We start from the raw sequence: 13830 nt of genomic DNA on the forward strand, positions 1-13830 counted from the left end.
TGTTAACAACTCATAGACATGTGAAATGTGACCCCGACTACACACTGCTTTTTGTAAGACGTCAAAAGACAAAAAGGTTGGAAACCAATTTGACAAACATCGAACCGTCTACCGTTTTATTTCATTTTTACAGTTTGTTTGTTGTTTTTTTTTAAATCATGTTGTTTGTTGATGCTGTTTCTGTCCTCATCAGCTGTCCTGTGTTGTTTTTAACACTATGTGGTGAAGCCAAAGACGTTTCCACAATCTAACTAACTAAATAACTAATTAATGACTTAAAACACTTTGACACCATTTACCATGATGAATGACAGGATGCATTCTTATTATCATGGTGTGTTTTAATTGGTTTAAAAACATGTTTTTGACTAAAACTGCAGACAGACCGAGTGGAGGAGCTTTAACCTCCACTACATCCCTGGTTAGCAGGATGAAGGCGCCCTCTTGTGTCCTGCATCAGTTTTCAAATTTCAGTTGTTGACCTGCTGTGATGTTCACTGCAGGAAGACGTGTAAAAACTCCACTGAGCCTTTGGCAGCTTCAAACAACATCAGTAAAGACAGATTTTAATATCTGTAATATCACACTGTGTCAGTTTGTTGACAGAAGTCACACCCTGTAACACTGACGCTGCATTCAGGTCACATGGGAAAGATGGGAGAGAAGAGTTTCCAGTCTGCAAATATTATTCACATCAGCTTTCAGGTTGTAAACAGAACTTGTGAAAGTGAGATTTGATGCTGCAGGCTGTGATTTCTCTGACTTCTGTGACCAGATGTGAATAATTATATGTTCAGTTTATAGTTTAATCATATTATGACTGGACTTGATGGAGTCCACATGTGTTTAATTTAGTGTTGATGTTCAAATATGAGTTTTTTAGTAAAAACTGTAACACTGTAAACTTCAGCAAACATCTATTACGGCGTCTTCACGGCTTCAAACTGGAGTCAACATGTTGTTTCCTTCTGATGTTTATTACGATTGAACTGAACTCAGCGTCTCATATGTGCAGAGTTTTGATCAAATGATTCCTGAATGACTTCTGCAGTAGAAAAGGTGGAGTAACGTTACCTGTGATGGTTCAATAAATCAATCACAGCTGTCAGGAAACTAATCACCACTGTTTTAGATGCATTTCTTTGCTGCTGATTAATATAAATGACTAAAACTCTTCAGCACAGCAACAAAATCAGTCACAAGAAGTTTTAATCAAGTCTGGATTTAAACTTTACAAACTCGTCTTCATCAAACTCTGAACGACACTAAACTCTCAAACTTCACAGTGAAAGAGTTTCTGGCTGAGTGTGAACAATATTATCACGTGACGTACTGATTGATCACATGACGGAACAACCAATCAGAGATATGGATCGGCCCGACATCTGCTGTATTGTACATTTATTTAAAACATCCTTACAGTGCTGAGTTATTCTGCAGGAATTTAATTATAAGTTTAATTTGTGTGAAATCGTCAAATCTCTGGTTAATAATTACCAACAATCTGATACATTTATAATGTATAAATATATAAATATGGATGAATGAAAGGAAATTGGTTGAAATGGAAATAAAATGTACTGCAGATGTTCTGCTGTTGGTAGACGAGCTGATCACGACCAACGATATTTAGTCCAATCAGACAGAAAACAGTAAAATAAATAAACTCTCATTTTAGTTTCACATTTTCTCCAGAAGCTTTGAATGAGATCCTGAGATGAAGACAGAAGAAAATACTTTGCTCACTGTTGAAAAAAACATCTTTATTGATTATGTAAAGCTTCAGATTGTTCACACATCCAATCAGTAAAGGCTGTTAAATGACTCTTGTTCAATGATTTCATGTTCAGATTCACTTCATCCACACAATCAGTTAGTTTAACCCAGAATGTACAAGAACATAATAAATGATTATTATGATAATTACAGTTTGATTGGACGTTTCTCTATGAATTTATAAAGTGATGAGATCAAATACATCAATACAAACATGAAACTAACATTTAGAACAAAGAGAAGTTTATATTTTCATCTGAAGAAACGTCAGTGAAGGTAAAAGACGTCATCATGAGCAGCGATAGCCTCCATGGATAAAAACACACAGCAAAAAGTCACATTTAAAGAAACTGAAAACATCAACAGAACAACAAATGAAAAGAAGAAAGTGTTGATAATCCCAGTTTGATTGACAGCTGATCTCTGTGCAGTTCAGAAACACCACAGCAACGAGCTCTCAGAAACAATGGAGACAAAAACATGAAGAATTACAACAGAATCTGACACATGAAGTCTGAAATGACTTCTGTCTATTTCAGTTTACACAACTCAGCTGTGGTTCCAGGACCAAACCAAAGTCCAGCATAGAGAGGCTGAGTGAATGTGGTCTGGACTCTGTGGAGGAGAGTCATGGTTTCAGAGACGCTGTAGAAGGACAGAATACCTGCTCTGTGATCCAGGTACACTCCTACTCTGGAGGAAACAGGACCTGAGACGCGAGTTGAGATGTTGTTGAACCAAAATATATAACTGTCAGTGTCACAAATTAACATCCAAGATTTGTCATTGAATCCAAATACACATTCATTCCAGCCTCCGTCTCTGCTGATATCCTTGTATGCGACTGCTACATCAACTCTTCTCCCTCCCCACTTCACCTCCCAGTAACAACGTCTAGTCAGACTCTCTCTACTCAGGACCTGACTCCATCCAGTGAACCTGCCTGGGTGACGAGGATATGAGTGTATTTGACTCGTTCGTTCTGCTTTTCTGTTCCCATCAGATAATAACAGCAGTGTGTTTGCTGTGTTTGGATCCAGAGTGATTTCACGTGAATATTTTAAGAATCCAGCTCTGGTCTTGGGTTCTGGTTCTGACAGTAAAACGTCCACAACAGTCACTGTCAGTGAGATGTTTGTCCATTTCTCCCTCAGGATGTCCTGTAGTTGATCTCTGAGCTCTGACACAGCTGCTGTCACATCCTCAAAGTGTCTCAGAGGACGGATATTGATGCTGGATGAGTCTGTAGATGCACTGAGTTGTGACAGTGAGGGGTAGTTGAGTAGAAACTGGTTGTGATCCTCTGTGTGTGAGAGCTTCTTCAGTTCAGCGTCTTTCCTCTTCAGCTCAGTGATCTCCTGCTCCAGCTTCTCCTGAAGCTCTTTGACTCGACTCACTTCAGTTTCCTGCTGGGATCTGATCTGCTGCTTCACATCAGAGCTTCTTTTCTGGAGGAGACGGATCAGCTCAGTGAGGATCTTCTTACTGTCCTCCACTGCTTTATCAGCAGAGCGACTGACGGCCTCCACCTCCTGTTGAAGCAGCTTCACATCTTTCTCTCTGTCCTGGATTCTCTGCTGGATGTTTTGTCGACTCACCTCGAGCTCTCTCTGCCTCTCAGTCCTTTCTGCTGCAGCTGAGACTGTGTCGTGGCCTTTATGTTCATCCACAGAGCAGAGATAACAGATACTCTGCTGATCAGTACGACAGAACATCTTCATCACCTCATCATGACGAGAGCAGATGTTCTCCTGGAGCTTCTCCGAGGGGTCGACCAGCTTGTGTTTCTTAAATTTAGTTGATTCAAAGTGAGGCTGGAGGTGTTTCTCACAGTAAGAGACGAGACACTGCAGACAGGACTTGATGGCTTTCAGCTTCCTCCCAGTGCAGACATCACAGGCCACATCTTCAGGTCCAGCATAGCAGTGATCAGCAGGAGCAGCTTGGAGTCCAGTCTTCTTCAGCTGCTCCACTAAAGCTGCTAACATGGTGTTTTTCACCAGGACAGGCCTCGGTGTGAAGGCCTGTCTGCACTGAGGGCAGCTATAGATCTTCCTCTCATCCTCTCCATCCCAGAAGCCTTTAATACAGCTCATGCAGTAACTGTGTCCACAGGGAATAGCCACCGGATCCTTCAGTAGATCCAGACAGATCGAACAAGAGAAGGTTTCTCGGTCCAGCTGAACTCCTTTCTGCTCCATTTCAGCTCTCAGTGGCAACGACTGTCTGAGTTTCACTTCCTGAGAAGTTGAACAAGTTTGACCTTTGATCTGAACAACATGTGTCTCTGCAGTGAATTCAGCCTGCAGCTCTTATACTGCACTACATGTTGATTACACCCATCTGCAAACTGTAGATATAAAGGGAAGGGAACCAGGAGATATGAGGACAGAGTGGAGCTTGTTGTGTTTGAGAGCAGGAAGGAGAGGGAGGGGTTAAGTTTTAAAGAGATACTGTGTGTTTCACCCCGTTTTGTAGCCTGTGGTGTATTTTCATTAAAAGTCATTGGTGTGCTTAAAGACAATATTAAGCTATGCAGATTGATTTTATAAGTTTATAAGCAATAAGGGCTAGTGTGATACAATTTGTATTGGTGTAGTTATAATCTCATGAACCATAGTTAATCACACTGTACGTATAGAGGCACAGTAGAAGAATCATAATCATACACTGGAGAAATTTGAGTGTGTTTGTATTACATGTCACTTTGCTTGGGTCTGCTAAAGTCTTCACCTTTCAAACATACTCTCTGGAGGAGATCAAGAAATAAGGTTGTAAAATGACTAGAATAACTTACAAAAATAAAAAAGGCCAGAAGACAACTTGGCAATAATGGTGTAAAATGATTCCCAATACTTATATAAAAATTGGATATAATCAGGTAGAATTGAATATGCCAGTACATATCCTCAAACACCTCAAAACCTGTTTTGAAGAGTTCTGACCAACAACGAGTGACGGAGATAAAAGATACATAATAATTGGTCAAAAATTAGGGAGGGTGGATGATAAGGTGTGACCTAAGCCGACCCAAGGACATAAAAACAATGCCCCAAAGAAAAAACCTTCAGAGCAATTTGGTTCTTTGTAAAAGTGCTGATTGCTCCCCTTTTATTTGCCGGCAATAAAGAACACTTTGCTGCTTGGACCTCTGACTCCCTTTTTATGATCAAGAGAGAGTTTTTTGCTCTGGTACATTTTTCTGTAACAATTTGATACAAAAAGCTCAGCTCTGCTTCCTGGTGCCAAAGTGTTTTTTGGGATCTGAGATGACTGTTTATTTTCATCCTATCGGTACAGTATTAAAGCTTTATTGATCATTGTGAAGGAAACGTTTCACATTAAAGCATCAACGTGAAATAAAACCTGCTTCAAACACACTGTGCTCCACTGGAACTTCAGTAGCTGTTAACACAAACTAAGATTATAAACCTGAACGCTGTGAATAAAACTGTAAGTTGTTTTAAGTTGATATAAAGGAGGGAAAACTAAAGTAAAGCAGATGAATGAAGGTCTGTGGCTGATTATGTTTATATATTGATTTATTTTAATGGAATTATTGACTGATTTTATTTGGTGCTCATGTTGAGGTGAAAGTTTATTTAATAAAGGCTTATAAATATATCAACTCATAAATAAATAGGCAGATAATAAAGAATATATATTCCATCAATTTACAAACTGTAATTTTAGGAGATTTAAGTAGCAGCAAATCAGATCTCAGTAACACTGTGATCCAGATTAATATATCAGATTTCTAAACCTTAAATCTTAAAACACAGTGATGATAGAAAGATCAACATCTAAAGGAAACTACAAACCTAGAAATCCCGTAAGGACGGAAACAACTCACATCAGAGAGGGATGGGAATAAAAAAACAAAACAAAATGGCTTCTTGTGGTCTCCTCCGCTGCCCTCTGCTGGCGAACTGCTGCGGTGGATAAACTGGAGGACCAGAGGCACGAGGACGTGTTGCTGGACTGTGTGTGCACGTGCTCAGGTACAATCACAGGTATCTGAACATCAGTCATCTGCTCTGCTGCGGAGGGTTGTGGGCGCTGTCTGTCTACTGAATACGTGATATATATTATGTCTCTTTTTTTAAAAAAAAAGAATCTTACAAACTCAAGTACAATATTTCTGTTTTATAGAACTTTGAGTCTTCATGGTTCTCATGTTCAGAAAATACATTAAACATTAGAGCTGAAATATGCAGGATGCTTTTTATCCAGGAAGTCATTACATATGACTCTTCACTGCTAGCAGTTCAAACGTTATTTTCCTTCGCTTGCAATTTTACCACAAAAAGAGCAAATAGAACATCGCTTGTATCGCAATTTCTGCAGAATTCTGCAGGAAAGTCACTTTGATAAATGTTCCTAAATGTATTTTTCACCAATTTAAGAACATATATGACTGTCCCACATTTTAAACCTCATTTTCTAAATTGGGACAATAAAAAAATCGACGGACTAACTTCATATTTTGATCATTCACGTTTTCATATTGTAGCGCATTTTGATGCATTAATTTATCATAAACACAATCTGATAACAATCAGCAGCATTGATCAACACCTCAGCTTTAATTGGTCCTTTTGTTCAGCGTGTTAGAATAGATACACATGTGAGGAGTTCCACTTTACTCTAATCCAGCCTTTATTCTTTTATTCCAGTTTAATTCATGTTATTTTTTACCTCAGATGCGTGTTATCTGTCCCACCTGTTCTCACCAGCAGCTGAAACACTACAACCCCCATCATGCACTGCGGGCTCCTGAGCGCAGAGTGACGCGCTGACCGCGCCTGACCTGCCGCTCCGAGAGATGAGCGAAGCTGTCGCAGGTTCGCGCGAAAAACACCGGAAGTGTAGAAAAAAAGCACACAGTACATCATTTGAATCACAACAAAATAATTGCTGTATGATGTGTTTTTAACATGTGTCAGTTATGATGCAGGAGATCAACAGACGACCTTACAACAAGTGTGATGGTCGTTTAGAAACTGTGAGAAAAAAACTGTTTTTGTTGGAAATGAAGTGAAAATGAACCAACACTTTAATTACAATAGTTAAACAAAGTTAGAGCCGCTAAAGTCTTCTTTTAAACTACCACAAATAAAAAATAACTTAAAAGAGAAAATAATAAATAAAATAGTAATATATTATAATATATAATATATAGTAATAAAAAGAATGAAAACAATAATTAAAGTGCAAGGAAAAGTTTTTGAGCTTCATGATTAATTATAATTTTCAGGGATTTTAAATATAATTTAAAGACATTTATAGATACAATGAAGTCTCTTCTGTTCAAAGGTTAAAACAGTTTCATATATTTTAAAAAGGCAAAATTATTTTTCACATATTCCCTGCATATAATAAGATATTTAAAAAACTTTTTAAATTGATTTTTCTATTTCTGAGCTCGTAAAATAAAACACAACAAACACCAAAAAAAAAAAAAAAAAAAAAAAAGGAAAAAAAAATAAAATAAAAGTCTCTGGCAGGCAGTATTTTATTGTGAAGTTACCGACAGGAAGTGCTCGTGTATAATCTGAGCGGATTACGGTTGACGGTGATCCTGGTTCTCCGTTAACATCCAGCCTTTCCGTCGTCGTTCCGTTCCTCCGGGCTGTCTGCGAGCCGCGGAGCTGCTGCGGGTCTCTGCCGGGTGGAAGCGCCTCCCCGCCGGCCTGCAGGAGCGGCAGCAGCCGGGGTGGACGCGCTGGAGCTCGCTTCTCTGCCGGGTTCTCTGCGGGGTTCGGATGCGGGGTTCGGATGCGGGTTGACGGGGATAAATCGGCGCTATAATCTGCGGATTTCCAGTGAAGCAGCGAACAGACGGCGGCAGGAGTCAGCGGAGGGATTTTCTGTCATTTCTGCCTCCGTTTGTGGAATTACCTTAAATTCAGAATAAATGGAGCTCGGTCAGAATACCAGAGATTACACCATGTCTCCCACAGACTGTATACATTATTATTATTATTATTATTATTATTATTATTATTATATGCAGCCTGTGATGTCTCCACACTGAAAGCTCATTTTAATATCTACAGTCGGCTGCTGTCACACATTATTTATTTAATTTTTCATGGTGACCTTCCACCTGAAACCGTTCTGTAATCTTCAATATTTGCTGATATTTGTTGAAACCATCATAATAATTCTGGGAATGTTCCTGTTCGGGTTCCAGAAAACGTTCTCAGCAGGTTCCTCTTATTAAACTGTTCCTGCAGGTTCCTTGAACCAGAACAGAGGAACCACATCTTTTAATGAAACAGTTTGAAACGTTAGTAAGAACCTCGCAAACTTAAGAACGCTTGTTTTGGGTTCAAATATTTAAAATATCAGGTGCATTTATATATTTTTCTCCCTCGAACTATGCAGAAACTTTAAACAATCTCCTGACCCCAAAACAACCTCCTGAAAACCTGTCTGAGGTTATAAAACACTAGAATATACGTTTATAGTGACTTTAACTGTAATTAAATCTACTGTAAAAAACTGTCAGCAGAGCTTTAAGAACCTGAGAGGAACATCTCTGACACGTTTTAGATATTTTAATAAAACAGTGAAACATTAGCAACGATCTCATAACCTCACTAAAACGTTCTCAGAACATTCCCTCAACTAAACATATTTTGTTGGGTTGTTGTGAGAATTCGTAGAGATTAATAAGGCTTGATAAGGTTTTATATGTGATTTTTCTAACAAAACTCCAAATCTAGTGAAACGAAAACTGTTCTGAGCTTCAGGTCGACTCCATGTTTTTATCTATAAAGTGATGAAATAACAGTACAAACATCCTCTCGCATGTTTTTTAGGACAGTTGTAGTTTAATTTCATGAGGTTTGTTTAAATAATCTGTTCAGCTGATCAGCTGGTATCTGCTCGTGTCATCAATGATAGACAGAATGGAGACATTTCATTACGACGTCTGATCAAAACATTCATTTTTGCATCTGACTAAATTTCATAGAAGTGTGACAACTTTGTGTTTGGATGCTTAGAGGCTAAAATATCTGATATGTTTTAGTTCAGGCTCTGGTTTGAACAACCATCCTGACCGACTCTAAAACCTACAATAAGATTAATTTTAGTAGAAATAATCCTGAGTTTCCAACAGATTATCGTCCTGCCGTCGGCTCTGAACGCTCCTCGTCCTCCTTAAAAGTAAAACCTGCAGATTAAAAACTGCTTCAGTCATTAACGTTAAAACTACCTGATGTAGCACAAACTAGAGTCCTGTAGCGCTGAAACTTACACATAAATATATAAACTTCAGCCTTAATGTGTCCTGTTTATTATTTTAACTGTGAAAAAGAGTTTGGGCGACTTCGCTAACATCAGCTAGCAGGCGCTAAACTGCAGGTTGGAATTATGGGAAGTGTAGTTGGATGTTGCACATGGACTACAGCTCCCATCAGCCCGAGGATCAGACCGTGACGGACTCTGTTCGGACTGTTTCTATGTTTTCGTAGCAGATGCTGTCAGACGTTTGCTTTTCTTTCTTCGTGGAGTTTTAACGTCGAGTCTGAGCCGCCATGTCGGATAAGACGGCGCCGCGCTGCCAGCTGAGGCTGGAGTGGATCCACGGCTACAGAGGTCACCAGTGTCGCAACAACCTGTACTACACCGCCGGGAAAGAGGTGGTGTACTTCGTGGCCGGGGTGGGCGTGGTCTACAACACCCGGGAACACACCCAGAAGTTCTACCTGGGTCACAATGATGACATCATCAGGTAAGGAGGGGGCGGGGTTTAGTTTCTGTCTGGAGAACATCTGCAGAGTTTTCATCATTTCATCAAATCAAAACGCTTCATCGCTGAAGTTTGAAACTAAACACGTCGCCATAGTTACCGAATGAAGTCCAAACTAAAACTGAACTAATTTAACTTTCAGAGTTTTCTCAACGGTTTGATCTTCATCTCGAAACAGAGACGTAAAGAAAGAATGAAACATCGTCACATAAACAGATTCTGTTGTATTTGTGTTGTTCAGCTCTTCCTCTACAGATGAAACACAGTCAGACACTTTTATAAACCGTCAGACGTGCCGACAGACAGATGTGGTCCTAGATGATAATCCTCCAGGTTCCTCATGATCCAGTTTGTGAGGCAGCAGGCTTAAAGATCTCTAACTGGCCCCAGAGGTCAGCGAGCAGCCCTCAGATAGAAACAAGTTCAAGAGATCAACTAGACTAGGAGCAGGATTTCTGATACCAGCGACATCACATCACACTGGACTGAGAACAAACATCGACCCGTTAGTAACAGATATAATATATACAAGAAATACAAGACTGATGACCTCCATTTAAATCTGTCTGTCATGTGGCGCACGCAAAAGAATCTTAAAGATCCTCCAGACATGTTTTAAGATTCATAAAATACCTTCAATATTAATTTGAGTCTGACACGGTTTTTCCATAAAAATGTTAAAAACATCATCTCCTCGTCTGTAAATATTGTTGATGTCAACAGTTTTCCTGCTGGACACCAGCTGTTTCCTCCGTCACTGTAAAGTTCATCTCAGTGTTTGTGAACTGAAGGCTTCAAGTCTCCACATCACACTGTGTACGTTGATACCGGACCGTGATTGGCTCCAAACTAGTTGTGATGTCACTAATCCTGCTCGTAGTTCCGCCTCTTAAACTGAGATGTTCAGTGAGCTCAGAGAAACTTTCCTCCTTCAGCAGATGAATGAAAACAAACATCCAGCTGAAGGAAGAAGAAGAAACATGTTTCTGAGAGGACGACTTTAAAGGGATCTGCAGCACAACAAGCTGGTGAAACTGTTAACAGAACCGTGTTTCTGCACATGCTCAGTAGCGTCTGCCGTACACAGAACTACTCTCTGGAGACTGAAAACATGATGCTGTTATTAGTCTTTGGAGCCGTTTCTAAACAAACTCTTCATGATGAAGGAACATGTGACCCAGTGCAGCAGGTTTTTAATCAGATATATCAGCTTTGATACAAACACAACACTGGTTAGTAGATCAGTTCACTGTAAGTTTGGATCCAAACATGAAGACAAAGATAGAAAATCAACAGATTGATCCAACCTCTGACTTTGTGCTACATTATAAATTTCTCAAAGAACTTCAGCACAAACCCATATTTGAGTCATTTCACAGAAACATCAGTGAACTAATCATGACACAGTAATTAATTCATACAGCAAGTTTAAGTCTTTTCTACTGTTTAGTGTCACACGTTATGTTTCTATTTGATATGTTCTCACGTTAGTGTATCCATGGCTGCGTTTACATAGACGCTAATATTACACTAATAATCGGAATAATCGCCCAATCACAATAAAAATGCCTCATGTAAGCACCTCATCCGGCCTGATCAGAAGGAATGTTCAATCAGGTTGAGGATGGTGATGTAAACCTTTGATTATCCGTTCAATAGGAAAATATTAGAGCCTAATAATCATGTAAATGCTTAATCCGATTGTTTCCCTCCGGTTGGAGTAAATATATTCATCCCCTACCCGTTGTTGGGCTGACGGTGGCCTGCAGGAGCATTTTGACATATGACCCTGATGTATTCATCACTGTTGTCACACAGCTGTTCTGATTAAACGCGCCGACGCGTGTAAACACCAGAGCGTATTAGATCACATCCATGTAAACACTTTAATCAGAATGAAATGTGTGCGTGTTACCACAGCTACTGATGTTTGTATCAGACTGTTGACATTCATAATCACATGGCTGATTGAAAGTCCGTTTCCATGGAAACAAAAGATGTAGCTGCGATACACACACACTCTCTGACAGATGTTCCAGATGTGGCTGCAGGCTCACCTGCAGGTCTCTCTCTGACCCACTTCAGTCTGGTGGCTCAAAACCAGAAACCAGAAAACATCCCTGTTTCCTCTGCAGCTGCGTTCAGTTTCATTTTACCACCTGAGAATTCAACTGTTCACTTGATTCTTTATTTCAGACACTGCAGGACTGTTTCAGCTGCAGCTTAATGTTTTAAATGAAATAAAACCTGCTCTGTTAACACAATCTGCACCAATATTCATACAATTTAATCTGAACATCAACCAGAGCTCAGAGACATCAAACAAAGACTGTAAAACCTGCTTATGAAGAGATCAGCATCAGGAAAAAGCACTATATAGACTACATAGACTATATGGACTATATAGACCATATAGACTATATAGACTACATAGACTATATAGACCATATAGACTACATAGACTACATAGACTATATAGACTACATAGACTACATAAACTATACAGACTATATAGACTACATAGACTACATAAACTATACAGACTATATAGACTACATAGACTACATAGACTATATAGACTACATAGACTACATAAACTATACAGACTATATAGACTACATAGACTACATAAACTATATAGACTATATAGACTACATAGACTACATAGACTATATAGATCATATAGACTACATAGACTATATAGACTACATAGACCATATAGACTACATAGACTATAAAGACCATGTAGACTACATAGACCATATAGACAACATAGACTATATAGACTACATAGACTACATAAACTATACAGACTATATAGACTACATAGACTACATAGACTATATAGACTACATAGACTACATAAACTATACAGACTATATAGACTACATAGACTACATAAACTATATAGACTATATAGACTACATAGACTACATAGACTATATAGACCATATAGACTACATAGACTATATAGACTACATAGACCATATAGACTACATAGACTATAAAGACCATGTAGACTACATAGACCATATAGACTACATAGACTATATAGACTACATAGACCATATAGACTACATAGACTACATAGACCATATAGACTACATAGACCATATAGACCATGTAGACTACATAGACTATATAGACTACATAGACTATATAGACCATATAGACTACATAGACCATATAGACTACATAGACTACATAAACTATACAGACTATATAGTCTACATAGACTACATAAACTATACAGACTATATAGACTACATAGACTACATAGACTATATAGACTACATAGACTACATAAACTATACAGACTATATAGACTACATAGACTACATAAACTATATAGACTATATAGACTACATAGACTACATAGACTATATAGACCATATAGACTACATAGACTATATAGACTACATAGACCATGTAGACTACATAGACTACATAGACCATATAGACCATGTAGACTACATAGACTACATAGACCATATAGACTACATAGACTATATAGACCATGTTGACTACATAGACTACATAGACCATATAGACTACATAGACTATATAGACTACATAGACTATATAGACCATATAGACTACATAGACCATATAGACTACATAGACTATATAGACTACATAGACTATATAGACCATAAAGACTACATAGACTATATAGACCATAAAGACTACATAGACTATATAGACTACATAGACTACATAAACTATATAGACTATATAGACTACATAGACTATATGGACCATATAGACTACATAGACTATATAGACTACATAGACCATATAGACTACATAGACTATAAAGACCATGTAGACTACATAGACCATATAGACTACATAGACTATATAGACCATGTAGACTACATAGATTACATAGACCATATAGACTACATAGACTATATAGACCATGTTGACTACATAGACTACATAGACCATATAGACTACATAGACTATATAGACTACATAGACTATATAGACCATATAGACTACATAGACCATATAGACTACATAGACTACATAGTCTATATAGACTATATAGACCATATAGACTACATAGGCGACACTGGTGATTTTAACAGTTAAACAGTTAAATAGAAAGCACTACAGCTCCCAGATGTCTGTCTGTGCTGCTGTTTTACAGACAGTCTGAACTCACCGCCATCATGGACTCGTCTCCTGTGTCCAGCTGTGACGTTCAGCCTGCAAACCTCTAGGACTTATGGGAAATGATGTTCTTTAAATCACACACAGATATTGAATGAACAACGATGTTAGAT

The 13830-nt window shown here is 38.5% G+C and overlaps 2 protein-coding genes across 7 annotated transcripts in view; one reads left to right on the forward strand and one right to left on the reverse strand.

Moving 5' to 3' along the window:
• Window positions 1-1191: 1191 nt before the first annotated feature.
• On the reverse strand, window positions 1192-4177 carry LOC137180440 (tripartite motif-containing protein 16-like). The gene has a single exon (XM_067585807.1). It carries the CDS (start codon window positions 3975-3977, stop codon window positions 2307-2309), a length of 1671 nt encoding a protein of 556 aa, XP_067441908.1. The 5' UTR covers window positions 3978-4177; the 3' UTR covers window positions 1192-2306.
• Window positions 4178-7266: 3089 nt separating this feature from the next.
• The window catches only part of LOC137180441 (echinoderm microtubule-associated protein-like 6), a 48089-nt gene continuing 41525 nt past the window's right edge, over window positions 7267-13830 (forward strand). For 3 of the 6 annotated variants that reach the window (XM_067585809.1, XM_067585811.1, XM_067585812.1), the window contains exon 1: window positions 7268-9520. In XM_067585809.1, coding sequence (XP_067441910.1) covers window positions 9324-9520 — 197 coding nt within the window. In that variant the 5' untranslated portion in view covers window positions 7268-9323. Of the gene's footprint in view, window positions 9521-13830 lie in introns of all 6 variants that reach the window. The other 3 variants (XM_067585808.1, XM_067585813.1, XM_067585814.1) reach the window with 3 other exon arrangements.

Source organism: Thunnus thynnus, chromosome 3, assembly GCF_963924715.1.
Source record: "Thunnus thynnus chromosome 3, fThuThy2.1, whole genome shotgun sequence".
Lineage (NCBI taxonomy): Eukaryota > Metazoa > Chordata > Actinopteri > Scombriformes > Scombridae > Thunnus > Thunnus thynnus.

Bases quoted from the DNA above. Each gene is read 5' to 3' on its own strand.
- LOC137180440 (XM_067585807.1), bottom strand. From the start codon at position 3,977: ATGGAGCAGAAAGGAGTTCAGCTGGACCGAGAAACCTTCTCTTGTTCG.